This window comes from Rhinoderma darwinii, chromosome 4 (assembly GCF_050947455.1).
Source record: "Rhinoderma darwinii isolate aRhiDar2 chromosome 4, aRhiDar2.hap1, whole genome shotgun sequence".
In the NCBI taxonomy this organism is placed as follows: domain Eukaryota; kingdom Metazoa; phylum Chordata; class Amphibia; order Anura; family Rhinodermatidae; genus Rhinoderma; species Rhinoderma darwinii.
The window spans coordinates 227,877,732-227,904,832 of NC_134690.1; the positions used below are offsets into that span (position 1 = coordinate 227,877,732).

Sequence of the window (27,101 nt, forward strand, 5' to 3'; positions counted from 1 at the left end):
TTCCACCCCTGCCTGATGACTGTATGGTCCCCCTGATCTGATGGGATTCCCACACGACGGGATACAGGAGTATCTTGTTTCCTTTATGAATTCAAGATACATACAAGCTGTATCTTAAAAAGTTTAAAAAAATGTAATTTTAGTCAATTTAAAAGTTGTTTGGAATTACTAAAAACATTAATTTATTTAAAAAAAAATGTGCTTAAAGGTGTACATAGCCTTTATATAGATTTTCTCACGACGGCTCTTTATTTTAACAGTAGCCCAATAAACATGTATAAATTTACATCGCTTGGATGTCCTCCTTTTTGTTGAAAAAAAGACATGAAAGACATGAACTTTCTGACTGATGGGCGGCCTTCAACCTGCCTTCACTGCTTGACAGTCACATGGAGAACATAGAATTAACACAGTGATGTCTCCCTACATCGGATAGCATGAGGCACTACAGTGCTTTTCATCTTACCACTATATGAGTCTATATATTATTATAGCATGCACTAGTTTTTATCCTATGATATCCCATCCTATGATAGAAAGTAGTGCATGCTATAAAGAAGTATAGGCTGTACTCCAGGAAAGAAAGAAATGTTCATGCAGCTGATATATTTATTTCTTTATTATATCAAATAAATGATAAGCTCATAAGAATGTATGAAAGTATTCAGGACTTTGGGAGTAGGATTCTAACTCTATGCCCTGCCGGGAAGGGGGGTGAGGTGAATAAAGGGTGCAAGAGAAGAGAAGAACCGTTCCTGTTAGCAGTGGGGAGCCCTTTTACTATATAGAATATGACAGATCATATTCCACTACAGCAGGACCTCAGAGCCGTCCTGTGTATTACAAGCAGGAAGGAAGAAGGGTGAGACGAGACGACTCCTCTCTGCTTGTAGATGCCGAGGATAGTGGAAGAAAAGAACAGGGCTGTGCTATCTGCGCTTGTACGTTTAGAAGAGCATATCTGGAAGCTCCTGTAGAGAGGGGAAGTATCATTCTAGCCAACCAATGTATTTGACGGCATATCCTAATTAAAATGTTCTTGTATATTTTGATTACGTTGTTAAAAAAGCATAAATAAAAACATTTTTAAAAAAAAAAGAAGAGTATAGCTGGAGGACGTAACTAATGACTCCAGGCTCTAACACTGACATTACATTTACAAATATTGCTTTAGCTATGCATTTTCTGTAAATGCACATATTAAGACGATTCATATTTTTAGGTCTGTAACAAAAGTAAAGAGGATTTCTGTGGTGAGATAACTCTTTTAAGTTCCAGAATGCATCCAGTATTAAGGAGTTAAAGAAAGATTTTTTAGAAACAGAAGCTTTGACTAGTGTGAACAGAGCCTTAATGAGCCTTACGGAGCGATTTGTGGGTAGTAATCACAATGGTCAGACCTCCTACGATCTAACATTCATATATACACTGAATGGCTACTTTATTAGAGATACCCATCTAATAGCACGTTGGACTGCCTTTGGCCTTCAGAAATGCAGCAATTCGTCGTGGCATAGATTTCACTAGGTTTTGAGATCATTCTGCAGGAATAGTGGCACGTGTGGACAGGAGAGCTTCTTACAGTTGCCACTAAAGTGTCCTTCTACCATAGGGTAAACAGCTGCCATAAAGGTATTGACTGGGTCGGGCCACAATGCTTAGGAAAGCCCTACTGTTCAAACATCCATCCACAGGTATAAAAGAACCCAGGGTGTGCCAAGAAAACATTCCTTAAAGGGAACCTGTCACCAGCATTTCACCTATTGAACTTTACTTATCCCTCACTGGCCGCTGCTATCAAAAGTTCATTACCGTTATCCCCTCTCCTAAACTCCTCCTCCGACTGTTAATAACGGTCTGCAAACATTTTGCGCCTTTTATCGTAATAATCCGGTGTCCCTTTGTGCGCACACACCAGAAGAGGACATCAATGCACAAGCGCGGGATCCTGTGTGCTGGGGGAAGGCGAGGAGCTGTCAATCAATAGTAAGGAGGCGGAGTAAACTCAGAAAGGCTTGAGGAATGAAGATTTGACTCTTTTCAAATGAAGATTTGACTCTTTTATGCATTAGCATACGGTGTGGGAACACTAAAAAGCTGAATAGTAAAGCTACAGAGCCGACTAAGAAGACAATTATAGGTTATATAGAAATGATTTTTCACCCACGACCACCAGGTATTGCTTGTTTAATAGGTGAAATGCTGGTGACAGGTTCCCTCTAAGGCCCTATTACACGGGCCAATGATTGGGCAAACGAGCGTTCATATGAGTGATATATGTGTAATGAGGGCAACTATCAGCCGATTAAAGAGAAAACGCTAGTTCTTCGGCTGATCTGCTCTTTACCACAGAATTAAAAATCATCAATCGGCAGAACATCTCCCTGTATGCGCTGCTGACATGATGATAATGTATGGGGACGAGTGATCAGAGTAACGATCACCGGTCCCTATACACATAAGCAATCATTGTCTCGTTGATCGGCGCTTGTTTACTTGGCCCATGTTGGGCCATGTAATAGAACCGTTATACCAGTACTTCACCTTTACCAGCCTGAACTATTGACATCTGACAGAAAAGGTTCATTGATTCATGCAGATTGTGCCAAATTCCGACCCCCCAATCAAAATGGTGCAACAGAAATATGGATTTTTTCCGACCAAGTGATGTTTTTTCCACTGCTTAGTGATCCTATTTTGTATTTTTTTTTGCCCAATAGAGTTTTGCCTTTCTTTTTCCCTTGGACAGCAATGACACTCTGGTCATCTGCTGTTATAGTCCTTCCATACTAAGGAACAACGAGATGTGGGTTCGGACATGTTAGTTGGAGCACCAGCATCGTCGTCGAGTTGGTTATGTGCACAGGATCCCCTTTCACTGGATGTTTTTCGTCGATCACACCATTCTCGCTATACTCTCGACACCGTTGCACAAAGTTGGCAGTTTTTGAACTACTGGCCCTGGCTAGTCTAGCACTAAAGACCATGCCTCTTTCAAAGTTGCTCAGATCTCTTGATTTTCCCATTTTAATGTGGATTTACACTGAAACTGATACACGGAAAACTTGCCCACTTTATTTTTGCTGCGGTCACGTGTCTAATTTCCATACAGGGCAGCTCCAATCATAAAAAGGGAAGTGTCACCAATAAAGTGGCCATTCAGTGTAAATATACACTTACAGCTGCCTAAACAAGTCATTGTATTTTTTTTGTACTTTTCGCTGCCCCGGCAATTTTCACACTTTTGACATACACAAATAAAACGGACTTCATGCAATTTTGCATCAAAACGTAACATTGTGTGAAAAATGCATAAGTCTGACCCAAGAAAAGCCTGAGACACCAAACACCTCCTTAAAATAAAAGTTTAGAATGTGCAGAGTTCATAAATGCCTATTTCTACAATCAAATAATCCACAGAACTGCAGAGACCAAAAATATCAGTGAGTAAACATCACAGATTCCATTATTAAGTCTGATAATGTGCAGGGGGTGATTAGATGTGTAACTGTTCACTTCTCATCACTGTAGTAGGAGAAAAAGAGAGACCCCAAAATGTGAAATCAGAGAGCACATATTCTCTTTGATTGGTAAGAGGGGTGATAACATGAAGAAAAAATCCAGAATCCCGTCCCTGGGTCACTGCAAGGCTGTACAGGGGAAGTGATGATACAAACAGGGCTGTACAGGGGAAGTGATGATACAAACAGGCTGTGATTTTTCTTCCTGCTGTCACTAGCAGGTTGCCCCCTCCCTCCCCTTCCTTAGGCTACATTCACACGAGCATGTGCAACCTCGGACGTGAAAAACTGAAGTTTTACCTTTCACACGCTCCGCTGAAACAATGGCCCCATTGAAATACATTTGTCCGTGTGACGGCCGTTGTTTTAATGGCCGTCACACAAACGTGTTACACACTCGTCTAAATGAGCCCTTGGGCTGTGTTCACATCAGCGTTGGGCTTCAGTTCATGCGTTCCGTTAGACCTTTCCATAGGAGGAACCTTTGAACGGAGAACCAAAAGGAAACCATAGCTCACGTTGGCATTAGCATTGATTTCAATGGTAATGCTTCTGTTGCAATTGGTTTCTGTATGTTTCTATTCCGTAAGGTTGACTTTTTTTTTGCGTAAACAATAGCGTAGTCGACTGCGCTATTGGTTCCGTCAAGAACAACGGAACCCTGTCAAAACGGTGAAAGACGGAAACAATTAGCTAGGTTTCCGTCACCATTGATATCAATGGTGAGGGAAACGGAAGCTTAGGTTTCCGTTTGCCTTTCTGTTGAGGGGTTAACCCGACGGAAACCTCCGATGGAACCCCTCAACAGAAGGGCAACAGTGATAGACACATGATAGGGTACACACGTATAAACTGTGTACTGCATTTTTGTATTTTTTTTTGTACCACGGTCCAAATGTTAAAGAGGACCTGTCATAGTTTTGAAACCATATGCCTCCCCTTATTCCTGGCATCCTCTGGATTCCAGCGCTGCCATTTTTTTTACATTGTCCCGCTACGGCCACTGCTCTGCTTGGTGCCTAATATGTTAATTGTGAGTAAAGGTACAGAGAGGAGGAGACCTCATCTCTCCTCAGTAGGCGTTGCCTCCTGCATCACCAATCAGAGCGAACAGCCTCACATTGATGCAGAGGACTTGCTCTGATTGGACAGCGTTACAGTGATGCAGGAGGTAACAGTAATAGTGTTAGGAAAGTATTATTCTAAATTTATTCTTACTTCATGTGACCCTATTTTTCTAAAAATTATTATTATTATTTCCACCTGACAATAACTACAGACATGCAGTTACTATATACAGTGCTTCAAACTAAAATGAAATTACCTAGGCGCCTTTGTCTCCTAAACGCAAACATTTAGCAGCCAAATAATTGTTTTAATTGTCTATTTTAAATACATATATAATTAATAGTATGCAGTGCCCCGCATCTCTCTCATCCTTCTGATTCCTCCTTTTCTGCTTCTTATAGCTTATAGCTATTTGAACTTTAAAACTCCTTATGTAAAAAAATATTATACTGCCGCCTTGTACAAGAATATAAATAATATACTGCCCCCAATGTACAAGAATATAATTACGAAACTGCCGCCTATGTACAATAATATAACTACTATAATATTGCACCCTATGTACAAGAATATAACTACTATAATACAGCCCCTATGTACTAATAAAATACTGCCCCCTACATGCAATAATAACTACTATCATACTACCTACTATGTACAAGAATATAACTAGTATAATTCTGCTCCTTATGAACAAGAATATAAATAATATAATGCTGCCCCCTACATACAATAATATAACTACTGCAATACTCACTCATATGTACAAGAATATAACTAGCATAATGCTGCCCCCTATGTACAAGAATATAACTTGCATAAGATTGCCCTTATGTACAAGAGTATAACTTGCATAAGACTGCCCTTATGTACAAGAATATAACTACTATAATACTACACCTATTTACAAATTCGGCAAAAAATAATAACTCTGCAATCACTGCGTCACAATTTTGCTTTCTGCAAAAGCTGATCTAAAAACAGAACTTGCAGAAAAAAACATGTACGGTAAATAAATAATTACATTTTTTTTTAACTATCACTACTACAAGCCAGCAATCTATCCCCATTGCACTGTACAACTAATCCAAGAAAGCCATCTATGGCCAATGCACACACTACTACTCCAAGATATGAATGACCGTTTTACCATAAATTACCCCTGCTCCTCCCTGGTGGTCAGTGGTGGTAGGCGTTCTCACCTTTAGAGGCGGGTCTATGAGAGGTGCCTAGGATGTGGCGCATTTGCTAGATGCAGGGAGAAAAATTTAAGATTTTTTCCCTAACCGCTGTGGAAAAGCAGTGGCTAAACTAGTCACATATAGCGACTGTAAATTCTTCTCGCCATTTGAAAGTTCTAGCGCATATTTGCGACAATTTTGGTTGCCACCTGGAGCCCTGTGTAAATGACACAACCTAGAATATAACAAGAACATTCCTCACTGATGCTGCTACGGTAGCTAGTGTACATCAAAAATAACTACAACATCTGTTCTCTAATCATTTAATCTCCAAAGACTGACAATCACTCACCTGACATATGTTTTCTTCTAGAAAAAAAAAAAATCTGGCTTCAATCACATTAGATGATGTGATAAACTTCAGCTACACTGCTTATTAGATCTAAGTACATACTGATTGGAATTATTAGTACAAATAAGAACGGTAGAAGTTGCCTTAGTGAGTCATGAACAGTCTAGTCATTATTTAGTTTTTGTGTTCCATCTTATGCTTTAAATTTCAATCAGTAGGTTAAATAAATTAAAATATCATAATGGGCAAATAAATACAAACTGCACATTCATAAAAAAGATCTAATAAATCCTCAAAAAACTTTCAAAATGTTAGAAAGGAAGAAACAACAGGTCATGTTTTTGCACAACTGCAACATCGGTTATGCGGGGACTGAAAATTATTAGCAGTGTACTCACTGCAGTATGTGAGTACACTGCTAATATACATTCCACATTACATAGAGTACAGCGGGGGCCGGTCACATGACAACGAGTCGTGTCGTCATGAAGGAAGACTGTGCCACTAGACTCCCGTTGCCCTTGCTGTAAAAATCTATTAAAATATCATAATCAACGTGACGGAGTACCGGAATGTATATTAGCGAGTGTACTCACATACTGCAATGAGTACACTGCTAATAATTTTCGGTTCCCTAAATAACCCCTTTAAAACTTCAACTACCTTTTTACTTAATTAAAATGTACAATCTAGTTCTTGTATTGACATCTCATTTAAATAAAGATTCTAAAAAATTAAATAGCTTACGAATAATTTATACACCATCAACATATTCTACAGCTCTGTGCACACATAAATTACTGTCCTAACTGCTGCTCACAAATCAATGCTGGGGCCAATGGGAAATAAAAGGTGCAGTTACATGTTAGTTTAGGTCTTCAAAGTGATGATCAAAATGTGACAGACATCGCATGAAGGCTCAAAACAAATATTGTGTAAAATAGCACAAGATTTTAATGATTTTTGTGTTTTGTTTTTGTAATTTTTTTTTCAAATTTTATATACCTTTTAATTTATTTTATTATTTTTTTTAAGCTTCACTATTGGACTTGACCATGCGATCGCTCGATCACTGATATAATATACAGAAATTCTGTGCTTCTGTGCGAAACTGACAGACACTCTAATAAGCCCTGCCTATGGCGGCGGGGTGTGAAGGTTGAAGGAAAGAGCTCAGCGTTCTCAGATCAAATACCTATGGAATGTATCATAAACTGTAATAAAGAAGAAATCTGTACAATGCTGGTGTAGTGAATAAATGATTTTCATTCAAAAGTAATAAATATTGTAGAATATGTTGCAGATATTTACATACAATGGATACTTTGACCTAATAGGTGTACAGAGATAGCAGACCTGGGGGCCTTCACTAGGCCCCTGGCTGACATGGAAACCCATCAGCACCCTGCAATCGCATCACGTGGGGGAAGCGATGGGGTGACAGAGGGCACCCCTACCTTTGTCTAAACGCTTAGATGCTGTGGTCACTATTAACCGCGGCATCTAGAGGTTAAACGTCTAGGATCAGAATTATCTCTGATTCGGTAGTTGTAGCACATTGTCAGCTGCAATATACAGCTGCGGGTTCAGCACCTTAGCACCAGCGCCGTATATACATAGGGCTGATTTTTCCAAGCAATTAATAACAAGGATCAGTCCACATAAAAACAGCTAAATATCTAAGCAGGGGCATTGCTAGGGGTATTTTTATTTTGTTTTCCTGTTATTTTTAGAAAAGTATTATAATACATATAAATCACAGATTACATATTATACCACCCCACGCCCTCTTCCCTCCATACCACAGGGGGGGGGGGGAAATAAATTTAAATATTCAAGAATTTCTCTCGTTATAGTTTTAAAGAAAACAAAAAAGACATCTCAGAAAGTTTAACAGTATCAATCCATTTTTCCAAAATAGCAAAAAAATTCTGCAAACACCCTCTGTATCTATAGGTATATTACTCATAGGACATCAGCTTAGAGGTTTCCGATTTTCATTATTTCATAGTTGGGACTCATCCAAAATCTGGCAATTCGTTTTCTAGCAACAAACATAAGTTTTAATATCCCCAAAGTTGTTGGAGTAATAGGCCCAAGCTGATTCGGGTCACCTAATATACAAATGTTTAAATTCATACAAAGATTTATTTCAGAAATCCTAATAATTTAATTTGTTACATCTATTCAATATCTCACCAACTTGGGACATCTCCATATTAAATGTATCCATTTCGAATCAGTGGAATCACATTTAGGGCAATTTAGGGAATCAGAATAACCTATTCTGTGTAAAAAAATATTTAGAGTAGTAAAGGCAATGTGTGATCAAATATTGAGTAATTTTATGTGCCCCATTTAGAATAACCTTATGTGAAATTTTATAATTTCATGTCCATTCCTCATCTGAGACAATCCCCAAATCTTTTATCCATTTAGAATGTGAGTTAATATATACCTCTTGTGATTTATTAACCATCAAATGATCACATAGCTTAGAAATAAAGCCCTTTTTTTTTGGCCGAGCCACTAAGATTTCATAAGCCACAAATTTACTAATTATTTCTTTTTTCCCTCTTATAATTCGGTTAAGTGCATGAGATAATTGTGTATATCTAAATTTAGTGTTCCATGTGATTACTTCGCCTACAAGAATTTCTCCCAACTCTCTAATTTTACCCCCTCTGTGTACATCTGAGATATTAAAGACACCTCTTTTCTGCCAGAATTTAGCTAGATCAACATCCCATAAGTCCGGAATAAAATAATTTGACAAGAGGGGTGATAATTCCAAAAAGAATTCAGACTGCTGTAATCCCTTTTTAACTTCATGCCATACTTTGCCCATTAACAAACACAAACAATATTTACTGTAAGCCAAACCTGGAATCGACCCGCCTCTAATCTTTGAAAGATACTCCATGATTGAGTATCTATACACCTCTTTAACAGCCAAGTCATCCCAATCCATAATATATTTAAATTGAGAGGCCAAGAAATACATTTTCATATTTGGGATTCCCAATCCTCCCCTATCTATGGGTAACTGAAGTTGTTTACGTTTAACCCGTACTCTTTTACCCTGCCAGATTAAATCGTTGAACATTGTATCTATTGCTAAAAAAAAACTAGTATTTAGCCAGATTGGTGAGTTGGACAAGACATATAAAATTTGCGGAAGTAAAATCATTTTTAATAAGGCAATTCTGTCTGCTATGCCAAAGGGGAGTCTCTTCCATATTTTTTATTTTTTTTTGATCCTACAAAACAGTGGATCAAAATTTAACCCCTTCCCCCTGCTTGCATTCTGTGCCCTAATGACCAAGCCATTTTTTATGTTTTTCCATCGTCACACTTGAAAAGCTATAACTTTTTTATTTTTGCATCGACATAGCTGTATAAGATCTTGTTTTTTGCGGGACAAGTTGTATTTTTTAATAGCATCATTTTGGGGTACATAGAATTTATTGATTAACTTTTATTTACTTTTTTGCAGGGGGGAATAGAAGAAAATCTGAAATTTCGCCACTTTTGTTTACCGTGTGGTATAAATAACACAATAACTTTATAGAACTTTTTTATTGTTCCGCTGATGCAGTTGTATGAGGGTTTTTTTTTTGCGGGACGACTTTTAGTTTTTATTGGTACCATTTTGGAGTAGATGTGGCTTTTTGATAACTTTTTATCACATTTTTTTAAAGTCAGGATTCACAGAAAACAGCAATTTTTCCATTGTTTTTTATTTTATTTTTTAGGGCGTTCACCGTGCGGGTTAAATAATGTAATAGCTTTATAGTCGGGGTCGTTACGGACGCAGCGATACCAAATATGTGTAACTTTTTTGCTTTGGACTTTATTTTGGACTTTACTATGCGATCATCCGATCTCTATTATAATACACTGCAATACTTCTGTATTGCAGTGTATTACTGCCTGTCCGTTTAAAATGGACAGGCATCTGCTAGGCCATGCCTCTGGCATGACCTAGCAGGCATACACTACAGGCAGACCTGGGGGCCTTTCTTAGGCCCCCGGCTGCCATCGGAGACACAGACACTCGGCGATTTTACCGCCAGGTGTCAGTGGGATGAGTGGCAGCTCCCTCCCTCTCTCCAAAACCATTAAGGGGTTAATGTTGGAAAATTAGAGACCTCCCCAGATATACATACACCCACGTAGGAGAAACCCTCCCCTGAGTGTTTTTTGGTTTTCTTTAACATACATGTGCCCCCCGTCTTATCAAGTACTGAAACTGGGTGAAATTTTGTGACTCAAAATTGTAATTGTGTCATTGTTTTGTAAAGTTTGTAATAGCTGGTAATAATTGATGGGTTCCGTGAGGGATGAAACGCATTGGGATAATACGTAGATATATGTAGGAATTGTGTAGTATAGGGTGAGGGCCCCCAGGGGCCACTTTCCTGTTTAGGGTCAGATAAACTGGTCTGAATATCTGCCCGGTTGTTCTCTCAGACTTAGGGTGAGATAGGCATGGCTACGACTGTCTCCTCTTTCCACAGACCAACGCTGGCCTAGCGTCTGCGTTTTCTCCATCTATACGCTTTGAGCACAGACAGCCAACGTTGATTCTGGTAAGATCCACAAATTTTTCAGTAGACAGTATATTTCCTATGCATCGTATCTCATTGCTGTGCATACTATTGTTTTACTGTTGGTGGATTTTTTGGAGGCTCTTCCAGTTATCGTACACTGGAGGTCTCCACATACCGTTTATTTATTTTTCTGTTTGTCCTGTGAGTCCATACACCTGATTTTAGGGGTATTTATTAAAGGTTATATTTTATAGTAGCTACGTATGCTGATTTCGACTTTCTGTAATATTGAGGTAACTTTCCCTGCACATTTTATACCTGATGCATGGTACTTTGGACGGGCTTGTCTATAAAGCTTGTAATACTATTTTAAAGGCTGCTGACAAATTACTTCAGTCAGCGAAGAAACAAGTTGTCTGAAATATGTGGTGGCTGCTTTGTGATGAGGGGCAAGGTGGGACTGTAAATGGGCAATATAATTCACTACTTATCTGGGCAAAGTGGCATTCTCTAGGCACTGTTTGAATCTATGAGGGCACAATATAGCACTTTGGGGGCACTGCATGGTTCTATGCAGACAATGTGTTGCCCACTTTGGTCATTGTTTAATACTATTTGGGAATGTAGAGCAGACACTGGCACAAAGTGAGACCTACATGGCTCTATGTGGGAACAGTATGGCACTGTCTGGGTATCATTTGAAACTCTGTAGGCACAGTATAGCAATGTGAGGGCACAATTTGACTGTGGGCAAAGTACAGCACTCTGTGCACTGTTTAACACTATGTGTGAAAAGTATGACACTATTTGGGTATTGTTTGGCTCTATGTGGGCAATGTATGGCACCAACTCGGCACTCTGCAATATCTATGCACTATTTGTAGTAAATGGGCAATGCATAAAACTCTTGACAATGAGTGCCCATTTTAATCAACTGTTCTAAATAGTCACAAAAGCAATTCGAAGTAAATATCATTGTTTAAGGGTGGCAAGTTGTGCATATATGTGAAAGATGATAGGTGCTTTTTAATATTTCTTTAAAACTTATTCATATAAAAGATTTGAGGACAAAGTTGCAGACTTTTTTGAGAGTTTCTCTAGATGTAGGACTGGAGTACTTTAACTTTAGACTTAAAGGGGTATTCCGGTTACAACAAGTATCCCCCTATCCGTAGGGTAAGGGGTAACTTGCTGATCGGTGGGTGTCTGGCAGCTCAGATCCTCACCGTTAAGGAGAACGGGGAGCCCGAAGTTGACCAAACCCCAAGTTTGAACCGAGCGGCAGGTCGCTCATGCGCACTGCCTCTCCATTCATTCACTATGGCAGCGCCGGAGAAATCCGAACACTGCACTCGGCTATCTCCGGCGCTCCCATAGAAAATGAATGGAGCGGCAGTGCGCACGTGCCACCTTCCTGCTCTGTTCAAACTTGGGGTTTGGGCCACTTTGGGCTGTCGGACAACTACCGATCAGCTAGTTACCGCTTACCCTATGGATAGGGGGTAACCTGTTGTAACCGGAACTATACACATACAAGTTGGATAACTTTTATTGTGGCTAACCTCTTTGCATATCTTACATTGTCTGGAGGATATACGGAATTGTATTAAGGAAATATTTTGTGTGGCAAGGAAATGTCGCAATATTCGTTGAATTGAAAGTCCTTTACGTTTAAACACTGTATAACACATTTTTAAGAATCATTTATAGTAAAAGTTAATACTCCAGTCCTATTCCAGTGATTCATTTCTTTTTTTGACAAATTGTGGAGGATATCTTTAGGATTAATCCTTGTAGTGAGGGATTGTAATCTTCACTACCCCTATACAGTTTCTCTACAGTCACGAAATGTAGAAGGGGGGAATTTATTAACTTTTCTGCGCCAGTTTTCTGGCATAGAAAAGTCGTAAATTTTTTTACCTGAGTTGTGGCTTTTGTGCAGTTTCCGTCGCTCACAGCATTTTTCTTAAAAGTGGGAGGGGCTTATTTACTATTATTTTTTTGCCAGAAAGTGACATAAATTATAGGTCAAATCTACGCTAGCTCATAGCTGGCGTAGATTCAACTCTCTGACGCACAAACGGACAAAGATGTGCCTAATTTATAAAGAGACATGTGGCTCTTAAAAAAAATAAGGCTGATCTTACTCCAGAAATCTGCATATGAAATGCCAGTTTTAATAAATCTCCCCCAATATTTTTTTACCAAGATACTTTACCTCTGAAGTAAACTTAGATATGGTAAAGAATCAAATACAATCACAAACTTATACTCAATGTATAAGCTCTGAGGGGATTAATTGGCTGGAAAGCCAAGAACTAGAACACAGTGTAAGTAGCGAGGGATGCAAATTCTCCATGGTTTTAAGGAAAAGAAAATCCATTCTACATTGCTGTAACCATGACAACATGAACGTGTCGTCTGATGTCGATTTAAATCATTAACCAAAGAGAAAAGCTTAGGCAAGGGGTCACAAATTCACATCCATCTCAAATATGTATTTAAATTAAAATAAACACTATGCAAAATTATTTTGCAGCCTGTGTTTATTTATATACTACTCATGACAGAATTGAAAAAAAAAAGTTGTGTGAGTTAGGCTATGTTCACATTTGCGTTGGAGCCTCCATCGCAGATTCCGTCAAATTTTAACGTCGCTATTTTCGCGGTTGAAACGACAGACACCGTGGCAGGACCCGACGAACCGCATTATAAGTCAGTAGGGTACATCATTCACTGAAGGCTTTGTCACTTGTTCTATGGTGTTTGGTGCAAGAGCTAAAATCGAAGCGGTGTCAAGTCAGGCATCTATGCAAATATACTAGAACTATCATGATCTATACAGCAGAACACAATAGGACTAGTGTAAATGTGCATGCAATGGATAAGACCAGGCTTGCCATCCACCTCATGCGCAGATACAGAAGACACACGCTGATCTGAGCAATACCTGCACGAGAAGGAAGCGATGAGCAAACGGACATCGCATGATCACAATGTGACAGGAGCGACTAGCCTGGTATTTTCTACTATTTTCATGCGGTGTAGGTAATTAACAATCTCAAAAGAGATGCAAAATGAAACCAATAATTTTTTTATGATGTTTCAGCATAATTTACCAAACTTAACAATGTTCCTTTTTGCTTCCAGACAGAATATCACTCTTGCTGGAATAGCTCAGTACAAAACATACAGTCCATTGAAAAAGTTGTGCCGCTTTACAGAATTCTGGCACAAATTTCCCCTAAAAAATATAGGTGTAAAGTCACTCGCCATTAGGTGATATAAGGAAGAGGAAGCATCCAACCTGACTTTTTAGAATAAGCTGTTATCTGTGTGTACACGAGGAGTAACACTATTTCTGGCCATTATATGAATTGCATATGGCATTATTTTTTTTTTAGCAGTTTTCTCCTCTACAGGCACCTCTCTTATAATACAAAAAAAATAACAACTTAGAAAATAGTTCACCGGGCCCAGGTAGCAGTTACAAGCAATGAGAACCAAGTTTATGGTGGGTGCACGGAATCCTTACTGGCCCCAAGGCAATAATAGTGGAAAATATAATAGCATTATCCGGCACTCCGGTATTAAAAGTATTCTCTATTATTCAAATATTCCTTAAAACATCATGTTGCAAATAAACACGATGAGTATACAGGTCCCACACGCGCTTAAAGAGGCTCTGTCACCAGATTTTGCAACCCCTATCTGCTATTGCAGCAGATAGGCGCTGCAATGTAGATTACAGTAACGTTTTTATTTTTAAAAAACGAGTATTTTTGGCCAAGTTATGACCATTTTTGTATTTATGCAAATGAGGCTTGCAAAAGTCCAAGTGGGCGTGTTTAAAGTAAAAGTCCAACTGGGCGTGTATTATGTGCGTACATCGGGGCGTTTTTACTACTTTTACTAGCTGGGCGTTCTGACGAGAAGTATCATCCACTTCTCTTCAGAACGCCCAGCTTCTGGCAGTGCAGACACACAGCGTGTTCTCGAGAGATCACGCTGTGACGTCACTCACTTCCTGCCCCAGGTCCTGCATCGTGTCGGACGAGCGAGGACACATCGGCACCAGAGGCTACAGTTGATTCTGCAGCAGCATCAGCGTTTGCAGGTAAGTAGCTACATCGACTTACCTGCAAACGCCGATGCTGCTGCAGAATCAACTGTAGCCTTTGGTGCCGATGTGTCCTCGCTCGTCCGACACGATGCATTACCTGGGGCAGGAAGTGACGTCACAGCGTGATCTCTCGAGAACACGGCTGTGTCTGCACTGCCAGAAGCTGGGTGTTCTGAAGAGAAGTGGATGATACTTCTCGTCAGAACGCCCAGCTAGTAAAAGTAGTAAACACGCCCAGATGTACGCACATAATACACGCCCAGTTGGACTTTTACTTTAAACACGCCCACTTGGACTTTTGCAAGCTTCATTTGCATAAATACAAAAATGGTCATAACTTGGCCAAAAATGCTCGTTTTTTAAAAATAAAAACGTTACTGTAATCTACATTGCAGCGCCGATCTGCTGCAATAGGAGATAGGGGTTGCAAAATCTGGTGACAGAGCCTCTTTAAGCGTTTCAAACCTTGCGGTTCTTAACCCGTTAGTGACCGCCCATTAGTGTTTTTTTACGGTGGCCACTAACAGGCTTTACTCCGATGCAGTTGCCTTTTTACGGCGCTGCATCGGTATAAATAAACAGCGCCGGGAGCAGTTAAATCTCCCTGCTCTTAACTACCAGAGATAGTTGAGAGCAGGGAGCAGACCTGCTCGAAAGGGCGAGATCGGAATAAGTATCAATAGCGAGCGCCACATCTGAGTGGTTTTGGAGGGAGGGAGGAAGCTCCCTCTCTCACCCCACCAGCACCCTGCGAAAGATCGCAGGGGGCCGGTGTCTTCTCTGGCAGCCGGGGGCCTAATAAAGGCCCCCAGGTCTGCCTCTAGTTAATGCCTGCTAGGCCATGCCAGAGGCATGGACCAGCAGATGCCTATTCGTTTTGAACGGACAGGCAGTAATACACTGCAATACAGAAGTATTGCAGTGTATTATAATAGCGATTAGGTGATCGCATAGTGAAGTTCCCTTTGGGGACTAATAAAAAAGTTACAAAAAAAAGTTCATAAAGTTGATAATAATAACTAAAAATCCAAAGTGACAAAAATGAAAAACCCACTTTTCCCCTTACAAAATGCTTTATTATTATTTTTTTAAAAAACAGTTCAAAAGTTACACCTATTTGGTATCGCCACGTCCGTAACGACCCCAACTATAAAGTTATTACATTATTTAACCCGCTCAGCGAACGCCATAAAAAAGTAAATAAAAAAACAATGCAAGAATTGCTGTTTTCTGTGAATCCTGCCTTAAGAAAAAATGTGATAAAAAGTGATCATAAAGTCGCATCTTCTGCAAAATGGTACCAATAAAAACGACAAATCGCCCCACAAAAAGTCATACAGCTGCATTGAAGAAAAAATAAAAAAGTTATGGCTCTTCAAATATGGAGATACAAAAACAAATAAAAGTGTTTTTACTGTGTAAAAGTAGTAAAATATACAAAATCTATATAAATTTGCTATCGTTGCAATCGTAACAACCCGCTGAATAAAGTTATTGTGTTATTTATACCACACGGTAAACGGTGTAAATATAGGACGCAAAAAAGTGTGGCAAAATTGCTGTGTTTTTTTCTATCCCCCCCCAAAAAAAAGTTAAGAAAAGTTAATCAATAAATTATATGTACACTAAAAATACAACTTTTCCCGCAAAAAACAAGACCTTATACAGCTATGTCGACGCAAAAATAAAAAAATTATAGCTCTTTCAATGAGACAATGCCTATAATAGGCTGGTCACTAAGGGGTTAAAGGGGTTTTCACACGAGAGACATTTATGACACATTCACAGGATATGTCATAAATGTCAGATAGATGCGGGTCCCAGCTCTGTCACCACATTATAAGTGGCCTATATTGTACATGATCTGATCGGCGCTGTAATGTAGATTACAGCAGTGTTTTTTATTTAGAAAAACGATCATTTTTGACGGAGTTATGACCTATTTTAGCTTTATGCTAATGAGTTTCTCAATGGACAACTGGGCGTGTTTTACTATATGACCAAGTGGGCATTGTACAGAGGAGTGTATGACGCTGACCAATCAGCATCATACACTTCTCCCCATTCATTTACACTGCAGATAGCGATATAGCTATATCGCTATTTGCAGTCACATAAACACACTATAGTGCTACTCATGTGTCATGACAATGAATATACATTACCTCCAGCCAGGATGTGGCGTGTATTCATTCTCCTGACCACTTCTGTAGCGCCTGTGTGATTTACAGCACAGCACAGCGAGATCTCGCGAGATTACGATGTAACCTGTCATTTAAACGAGATTACACTTGCCTTGCTGTAAATCTCACACTGACGCTATAGAAGTGTCAGGATTCTGAATAGACATCACGTCCTGGCTCGAGGTAATGTAGATTCAGTTTCAGGACACTTGAGTAAAGTTATAGTGTGTTTATGTGGCTGCACATAGTGATGTAATAAGATCACTATATGCTGTGTGAATGAATGGAGAGAAGTGTATGACGCTGATTGGTCACTGATTGGTCAGCGTCATACACTTCTCTCCACAACCCCCACTTGGTCAATAAGTAAAACACGCCCAGTTGTCCATGAAGAAACTCATTAGCATAAAGCTAATATAGGTCATAACTCCATCAAAAATATCGTTTTTCGAAATAAAAAAAAACACTGCTGTAATCTATATTACAGCGCCAATCATTTAATGTTCAAGATAGGCCACTTATAATGTGGTGACAGAGCCTCTTTTAAGTCTTTAAAAGTATTATGTTGTCTGATTAGAAAATGTCCAAATTATTAAAGTTAATCATATTATTGAAAACTCAGCAATATATTATGAAAAATGCACCTCCAACATTATGTTGAAAATTAACTGTAGATATGAAGCTAAATGTGATTAAGGAGCTTTTGTATTTTGTGTACAGTAAGGAGGATCACAGTATCATACCTGGCTGTATTCAGTAAAGGATGCTTAGTTCCCACCAGTTTTCTGACTTGCATCGCTATGTTGCTCAGTTCATCACTCAGGAGACAACGGAGACTCATGAAGGACGTTGGATAACCCACAATTTTTTCTGCATCAGAAACAACTTTGCTCCATTGTGTAGTTGCAGGAGAACCGGAAAAGAGGCTGATTGTCCTTCTTGTGCAAAAACCACTGGTGCTCTGTCTAAAAACTCCCAAGGGCCATATCGCACACTTCGTCAAAGACATTGTATCACCACACCTACCAAAACAAATAGATATATAAATGATATAGATAATATATAAATATCTCTAACCATATATAGAAGGAACTTAGGGAGAATATCAACCATTAGGCTATGTTCACACCTGTGTCAGAAGCCTCTGTCGAAGATTCGATTATTTTTGACAGGAGTAATAGCGCTGCATGCAAGTTTTCCAGTCAATACGACAGACACCATATCGGAGCCCGACGAACCCTATTATAAGACCATGGTGTCCATACAGCGCCACTGGTGTCTGTCGGGAATAGGATCTGTCACAGTGTTGTGGCTTCCGTTATAAATGAAATATACCTAAGTATACTCTAGATAACTATAGAGATCGGTGGAGGACCGACTGATTCGATTCCCCCTGGGGAATTACTCTATTATAAAATCTATAAAATGTGCTAACTAACTAACTAACGATGCGATCGCAAGTCGCCAATGTTTTACCTAACAAAGGCCCCCATGTCTGCCATTGGTATTTGCATATTAGTAACACTGACAGGCAATAATGCTTTGGACTACTAAGTATTCCAAAGAATTATACAAGCAATCAAAGCATCGCTAGTGGGGAAAAAGATAATATGTTTAAGAAAATGTTATCAACAATATAAAAGTTTCCCCCAAAAATACTAAATAACCCCTTTTTTAATTTAATATTATTTTATTCTTTTAAAAATGGTTCAACATAATCTCGCGAGATTACGCTGTAGACGACAGGTTACAACGAGATTACGCTTCCTCTGCTGTAACTACCACAGAAACAGTAACGAAGTGCAGGGATTGTGAATAGACATCCTGTGGAATGTCTATTCACTGTCTAAACACTTCAGTATCGTTAATGTGTTAGTATAAGACAGCACATAGTGATCTAAAAGGATCCCTATGCGCTGACTAAATGAATGGAAAGGAGTGCATGACGCTGATTGGTCAGCGTCATACACTCCTCTGTACAACATCCACTTGGTCTAAAGTAAAAACACGCCCACTTGGGCATTAAGACACTCAGTAGCATAAATCTAAAATCCCTAATAAAGTGGTGAAAACAGATCGTTTTTTTTAAACTAAAAAGCCTTACTGTCACCTACATTATAGCGCCGATCTCCTTATGTACGAGATAGGGCACTTATAATGTGGTGACAGAGCCTTTTTAAGCTCCCTCTAGGAGCGGAATCCCCGGTCAGATTGCTCTGGCCGGGGATTCCGCTCCTACCGTGAGCCCCTGACATTTCTGTCCATATTTGGACAGTGACGTCAGTCGCTCTCTCTAGCAACGGAATCCCCTGCTGACACTCTGGCATATATGAACAGTGAGGTCAGTGGCTACTCCTAGAGCGGAATCCCCAGTCCACGCTCTGGGGATTGCGCTACTGGGGAAGCCCCTGGTGTCACTATCCATATATGGACAGTGACGTGAGGGGCTACTCCTGGAGCGGAATCCGAGGCCAGAGCGCTGCCAACACTCTGGCAGAGGACTCCGCTCTTAGAGGGAGCCCCTGACGTCACTATCCATATATGGACAGAGACATCAGGGGGTCCCTCTAGGAGCGGAATCTCTGGCCAGAGGGAGCTACAGTGGTACTATCTACAGGAAGGGGTTGCCATTTACAGGGAGGGGTATCTACAGGGGGAGTGGCACTATCAACAGGGGAGTGTCGCTACCTGCAGGGGGTGGTGCTATCTACAGGGGGGGATGGTTCTATCTAAAAGGTGGGTGGCGCTATCTGCAGGGGGTGGCACTAACTACAGGGGGGATGGTGCTATCTACAGGTGGGATTGTTCTATCTACGGGAGGGATGCTGCTATCTGCAGGGGGTTGCGCTATCTACAGGGGGTGCTATATACAGGGGTTGTGGCCCTATCTACATGGACACTGTGGCATTATATGGGCACTTCCTAAAGGGGACACTTTGGCAATATCTACATTGGCACTGTGTGGCACTATGTGGGCACTATATACAGTGGGAACTGTGGCACTATGTGGGCAATATCTACAGTGGAAACTGTGGAACTATGTGGGCACTGTGGCACTATCTACAGTGGGAAAAGTGGCACTATCTACATGGGAACTGTGGTGTTTTCAGGTGGCTGGGACAAAAAAACTCTAATTAATAAAATGCATTAATTTTTTTAACGTCCATGAAAAACAGATGGCAGATGGCAAATGGCGGTTAAAAACGGTCAGACGGTCGGGAAATGGATTCAAATTTTGAGACACACTGATGCAAAAAAGCCATGAAAAGTTGATCCGTTGTTAGGGTATGTTCACACGCTGAGTCAAAAATGTCTGAAAATACAGAGCTAATTTTCAAGGGAAAACAGCTCCTGATTGTCAGACGTTTTTTAAGCCACTCCCAATTTTCGCTGCGTTTTTCACGGCCTTTTTTGGAGCTGTTTTCAATAGAGTCTATGAAAACCAGATCTAAAAACGTCCCAATAAGTACCTGCACTTATTTTCGAGGCCGTTTTTTTTACTCGCCCGTTTTTCAAAACGGCCGCGCGAAAAAACAGCTCGTCAGAACAGAACGCCGTTTTTCCCAATGCAATCAATGGGCAGACGTTTGGAGGCGTTCTGCTTCAGATTTTTCGGCCGTTTACGGCTCGAAAAACGGCCGAAAATAGGCCATGTGAACATACCCTTAAAGAGGCTCTGTCACCACGTTATAAGTGACCTATCTCCTACATAATCTGATAATTACATCCCATGTTATCGCTGCAGTCAATCACAGGCTGCAGCGATCAAATGGGATTAAATGTCATCTCAGGAGGCCGGGCTGCAGGAAGTCAGAGGGTAAGTATGTGGCTTTTTTTCTTCTATGTGCAGCTTTCCACAGCGGCCATTCCAGTAAAAAAAACTGCACCACAATTTAGTGCAGTTTTTCGGACGGAATTTCCTGCGGCGCACAGGGCAGATTTTTACGTCGCCTTGTGTGAGCATAGCCTTGTGGTGACTCAAAGCTGTCCTATGACCCTATCCTTATACTCTGTTCACACTTACTTTATTTCTATACCATGAGGTTTCTGTTGGTTCTTCCAGCCAGTGTAATTAAAAATGTTTAAATATCTGACAGACCCATTATAAATCAACGAGATCTGTTATAAAATGGATCCTAATGGATCTGTCATGGCTCCCGTAAAGACATTAATGTAAACAGTATCAGTCACATTTGGTGTGCACATTCAGCATACGTGCATACGTTTAGCAGGTCAATAGAGCCAACGTTTGCCAAAGCACGGTATATTTGGAAACCGCTGAGCAAGGTTCCCAGGTAAGATCGCGGACTGGGTAGCGACGGTCAGCTGGGATGGCTGGCAGCTGGCCAGGGGACAAACCGATGGTTGGCAGGCTCGGTCAGTCTTGTGGTAGGAGGGCCAGGCATGCCCCGGGTCATAGAGTGTGGTGTTATAATTGGTTGAGCTCCCCCATCACTGTATGTTTATGATGATTAATACATTTCATCAAAGATGGTGGTTGTGTGGTTATTACTGGGAGTTGGTTAAAGAGCTAGGGGAGATAGCATGTGTGCTCCTTAACCCCTTAAGGACGCAGCCTAGTTTTGGCCTTAAGGCTCAGAGCCCATTTTTCAAATCTGACATATTTCACTTTATGTGGTAATAACGTCGGAATGCTTAAACCTATCCAAGCGATTCTGAGACTGTTTTCTCGTGACACATTGGGCTTCATGTTCGTGGTAAAATTTGGTCGATATATTCAGTGTTTATTGGTGAAAAATTGCAAAATTTAGAGAAAATTTGGAAAAAAGAGCATTTTTCAGAATTTAAATGCATCTGCTTGTAAAACAGACGGTTATACCACCCAAAATAGTTACTAGTTCACATTTCCCATATGTCTACTTTAGAATGGCATCGTTTTTTGAACATTCTTTTATTTTTCTTGGACGTTACAAGGCTTAGAACATAAACAGCAATTTCTCATATTCTTAAGAAAATTTCAAAAGCCTTTTTTTTAAGGTACCTCTTGAGTTCTGAAGTGGCTTTGAGGGGCCTATGTATTAGAAACCCTGATAAAACACCCCATTTTAAAAACTAGACCCCTCAAAGTATTCAAAACAGCATTTAGAAAGTTTTTTTTAACCCTTCTGGCATTTCACAGGAATTAAAGCAAAGTGGAGGTGAAATTTGCAAATTTCATTTTTCCTGCTGAATTTCTATTTTATTCAATTTTTTTTCTGTAACACAGAAGGTTTTACCAGAGAAACACTACTAAATATGTATTGTCCAGATTCTGCAGTTTTTAGAAATGTCCCACATGTGGCTCTACTGCGCTCGTGGAATAAAACACAAGCCCTAGAAGCAAAGAAGCACCTAGTGCATTTTGAGGCCTCTTTTTTATTAGAATATATTTTAGGCAGCATGCCAGGTTTGAAAAGGTGTTGAGGTGCCAAAACAGTAGGAATCCCCCAATAGTGACCCCATTTTGGAAACTACACCCCTCAAGGAATTCATTTATGGTTGTTGTTACCATTTTGACCGCACAGTTTTTTCACAGCACGTATTTGAATTGGGCTGTGAAATGAAAAAAATGTCATTTTTTCCAATAAAATGTCATTTGTGATCAAAATTTCTTATTTTCACAGGGAACAAAATACCCCATTTTGTTGCCCAATTTGTCCTTAGTGCGGCAATACCCCATTTGTGGTGATAAACTGCCGTTTGGGCCCATGGGAGGGCTCAGAAGGAAAGGAGCGCTATGTGTTTGTTGGAGTCCAGATTTTGCTGGATTGTTTTTCGGGTGCCATGTCGCATTTGCAGAGCCTCAGAGGTATCAAAGCAATGGAAACCCACCAGAAGTGACCCCATTTTGGAAACTACACCCCTCAAGGAATTCATTTATGGGTAATGTGACCATTTAGACCCCATAGTTTCTTTACAGAACTTATTTGAATTGGGCTGAGAATTAAAAAAATAAAATTTTTTCAATAATATGTAGTTTTAGCTCAAAAATTCTTATTTTCACAAGAAATAAAATACTCCATTTTGTTGCCCAATTTGTCCTGAGTGCGGCAATACCCCATTTGTGGTGATAAACTGCCGTTTGGGCCCATGGGAGGGCTCAGAAGGAAAGGAGCGCTATTTGTTCTTTGGAGTCCAGATTTTGCGGGATTAGTTTTCGGGTGCCATGTCGCATTTGCAGAGCCCCAGAGGTATCAAAGCAATGGAAACCAACCACAAATGATCCCATTTTGGAAACTACACCCCTTAAGGAATTCATTTATGGGTGTTGTGACCATTTTGACCCCATAGTTTTTTTCACAGAACTTATTTGAATTGGGCTGGGAATTCAAACAAAATTATTTTTTTCAAATAATATGTAGTTTTGGCTGAAAATTTCTTATTTTCACAAGAAACAAAATACCCCATTCTGTTGCGCAATTTGTTCTGAGTGCCGCAATACCCCATTTGTGGTGATAAACTGCCGTTTGGGCCCATGGGAGGGCTCAGAAGGAAAGGACCACCATTTGGCCTACTGGGGATTTTCTGGTGCGAAGTCATGTATGCAGAAGCCCCTGTGGTACCAGTACAGTTGAAACCCGCAAGAAGTGACCCCGTTTTAAAAACTACTCCCTTAAGGCATTCATCTAGAGGTGTAGTGAGCATTTTGACCGGAGATATACACCCCATCATAAACTGTAATGTGGGTTCTCCCGGGTATGGCAATACCCTACATGTGGCTGTTATCAGCTGCCTGGGCACACAGCAGGGCTCAGAGGGGAAAGACGAGGGGGGACAAGCTGTGCGGAGTACATCAGCGTAAGTAAAATTGGGGTAAATTATAAACCAAGGGATGTATAATAAATTTTAGTACACTCTTTCATACAGAGCTCTGGTTATTCGGGACACGTGTCACATTGATATATTGTGTCATCCCTTATCGCCCTCTTATAGCAGACTTTGCACCTCTTTTGACTTTTTCCCTTCTTGCCAGTTTGGGGAACTTCTCCTGGAAAGTGTTGCCCTGGTACGATGCCTGTGGCCCGCTTCCAGAAGTACTGGGTGCCCCCCCTTCTTGGTCCCTAAAGATTAGGTTCTTGATAATCACCTCTTGAAATTCCAGGAAAGTTCCTCAGGCCTGCACATCGATGTAGCACGTACGCATTGTACAAAGCCATCTGTAAGATGTGCCCGGCCAGCTTCTTATACCACACCACATGGCGCTGTAGGGCTTCAGGATTTGATCTTACAAGTCCATCCCTCCCATGTACCTATTGTAGTCCAGGATGCAGTCTGGTTTGGGGGTGGCCTTTCCTTCATATATCCTAAACCTGTAGGTATACCCTGATGCACTCTCGCACAGCTTATACATCTTCACGCCATATCTTGCCTTCTTACCCGGCAGGTACTCGCGGAATTGAACCCTCCCTTTAAAATGTACCAAGGACTCATCAATAGAAATACACTTCTCGGGGGTGTATGCTTGGGAAAAGCGGGTACTGAAATGGTCTAATAGGGGTCTCCGTTTATACAAACGGTCAAAACTGGGGTCATCTCGGGTTGGGCACGGCTCATTATTAGTATAATGTAAGAAGCGAAGTATTGCCTCATTTATTTATTTTTTTAGGTTCCAGTTCAGTTCTGAAGTTGCTTTGAGGGGCCCATATATTAGAAACCCATATAAAACACCCCATTTAAGAAACTAGACCCCTCAAAGTATTCACAACAGCATTTAGAAAGTTTATGAACCCTTTAGGTGTTTCACAGAAATGTAGAGCAAAGTAGAGGTGAAATGTAAACATTTTTTTGTCAGAAAATCCTTTTTATACCATTTTTTTTATAACACAAAAGGATTTATCAGAGAAACGCAACTCAATACTTATTGCCCAGATTCTGCAGTTTTGAGAAATATCCCACATGTGGCCCTAGTGCGGTAATGGACTGAAGCACCGGCCTCCGAAGCAAAGGAGGACCTTTTATTCTGCGGGGCGATACAATTACGGCGATACCAGATGTTTATAGTTTTTTTATGTCTTATGGCGTTTGCACAATAAAATACGTTTTGTAAAAAATCATTCACTTTTTTTATTTTTCCATCAATAAAGCCGTGCGAGGACTTTTTTTTTGCGTAACGAACTGCAGTTTCGTTCAGTACCATTTTTCGGTACATGCGACTTTTTGATCTCTTTTTATTCAATTTTTTGGGAGGTGAAGTGACCAAACAATTGTGATTCTGGTACGGTTTATTATTATTTTCTTTTACGGCGTTCACCGTGCGGGATAAATAACAAAATAATTTTGTCGTTTAGGCTGTTACGGACGCGGCGATACCAATAATGTATAGTTTATTTGTTTGTTTATATATTTTTATTAATAATAAATGACTGATAAGGGAAAAGGGGGGATTTTTACTTTTAAAACTTTTATTTTCTTATTTTTACACATCTTTTTTTTACTTTTTCTTTACTTTATTACTTTGTCCCACTAGGGGACTTGAGGGTAGGAGGCCCTGATCGCTATTCTAATACACTGCACTACATGCATAGTGCAGTGTATTAGAACTGTCAGCTACTCACTGACAGCAAGCATAGTGGGTCCTGACGTTGTCAGGACCCACTAGGCTTCCGTCTATGGCATAGCCGGACGCCATTGTTTGGTGTCCGGTTGCCATAGTCACCATCGCCGGCCGCTATCGTGTAGCAGGCCGGCGATGGCAGCTTAACCCCTAAAAAGCCGCGATCTCTATAGAACGCGGCTTTTAAGGGGTTAATCAGCGGGGACACAGCGATCGGTCCCCGCTGTAGGAGCTGTGACAGCTGCTGTACGAGATAGCAGCTGTCACATCTCCTGTATGTGTCGGGAGGACGGCCGTTACTCCCGAGACGTACTATTAGGTCATGGAGCGCGAACGATACAGCTGCCATGACCTAATAGTACGTCCAGGAGCGGGAAGGGGTTAAAAGGGTTTTCCAGTCCCAAAAAATTGATGGCCTATCTTCAAGACAGGCCATCAACAGCTGATGGGTCAGGGTCCGACTTCCAGGAACTCTGTCGATCAGCTGTTTTGAAGGGGCAGCAGCACTCGTACGAGTGCTGCTTTCCCTTCATTTCTACTTGCTCACTGTGAATCGTCGACACACATTTAGCGGCGATTCACAAGTATTGCAGCCCTTTCTATGGGAAAAGGCTGCAATACCTGTGAATCACCCTACGGCCTTATTTACACGAGCGTGTGCATTTGCGCACGCAAAATACGCTGCGTTTTGCGTGCGCAAAAGGCACTTAACAGCTCCGTGTGTTATCAGAGTATGATGCACGGCTGCGAGATTTTCTCGCAGCCGCCATCATTATGACAATCCGTTTGGATGTTTGTAAACAGAAAAGCACGTGGTGCTTTTCTGTTTACATTCAGTTTGACAGCTGTTGCACGAATCACGCAGTTCGCACAGAAGTGCTTCCGTGCTGCATGCGTGGTTTTCACGCACCCATTGACTTCAATGGGTGCATGATGCGCAAACAGCGCACAAATATAGGACATATTGTGAGTTATTTTCAGCGGACTCACGCTGAGCAAAACTCACGGACTGTCTGCATGCCCCCATAGACTAATATAGGTGCGTACAACACACGTGAAAAGCACGCGCATCGCACGCACGTATATCACGCTCGTGTAAACGAGGCCTACATGTGTGTCGGTGATTCAGTGAGAATGAAGAAATTATCGGGAAGCAGCGCTCGTATGAACACTGCACCCCCTTCAAAACAGCTAATCGCGGGGGTCCTGGGAGTTGGACCCTGACCCATTAGCTATTGATGGCTTATCCTGAGGATAGGACATCCATTTTTAGGAACTGGAAAACCCCTTTAAGATTCATTCCAAATGTAAACTGATGTTGAAAGGTGGAAATACACTAATTACATAAAATGTACAGAAATTAGGCTTGCCACGATCCGGCCACGTATTCCATGACTTTATGAAGGTCACCGGCGATTTTTGACCAAACCACATGAAGGAAGTCACCTTTAGAAACGTAACTTGCATGGAGCCTACTGAAAAGTCAGTGGGAGGAAACTGTCCTCCACATGGAATCTGCCGCCTATAAGTGGGGTAACTTTTACACATTAATTGATGAATTGGTGA

The 27,101-nt window shown here is 40.7% G+C and overlaps 1 protein-coding gene across 1 annotated transcript in view; it reads right to left on the bottom strand.

Annotated features, from left to right (window-relative positions):
* Window positions 1–27,101, bottom strand: part of PDSS2 (decaprenyl diphosphate synthase subunit 2) — a 309,174-nt gene that overhangs the window by 281,775 nt on the left and 298 nt on the right. Inside the window, exon 2 of the mRNA XM_075864214.1 lies at window positions 17,725–18,003. Within this exon, the coding sequence (XP_075720329.1) occupies window positions 17,725–17,990 (266 nt within the window). The 5' untranslated portion in view covers window positions 17,991–18,003. The remainder of the gene's footprint in view (window positions 1–17,724; window positions 18,004–27,101) is intronic.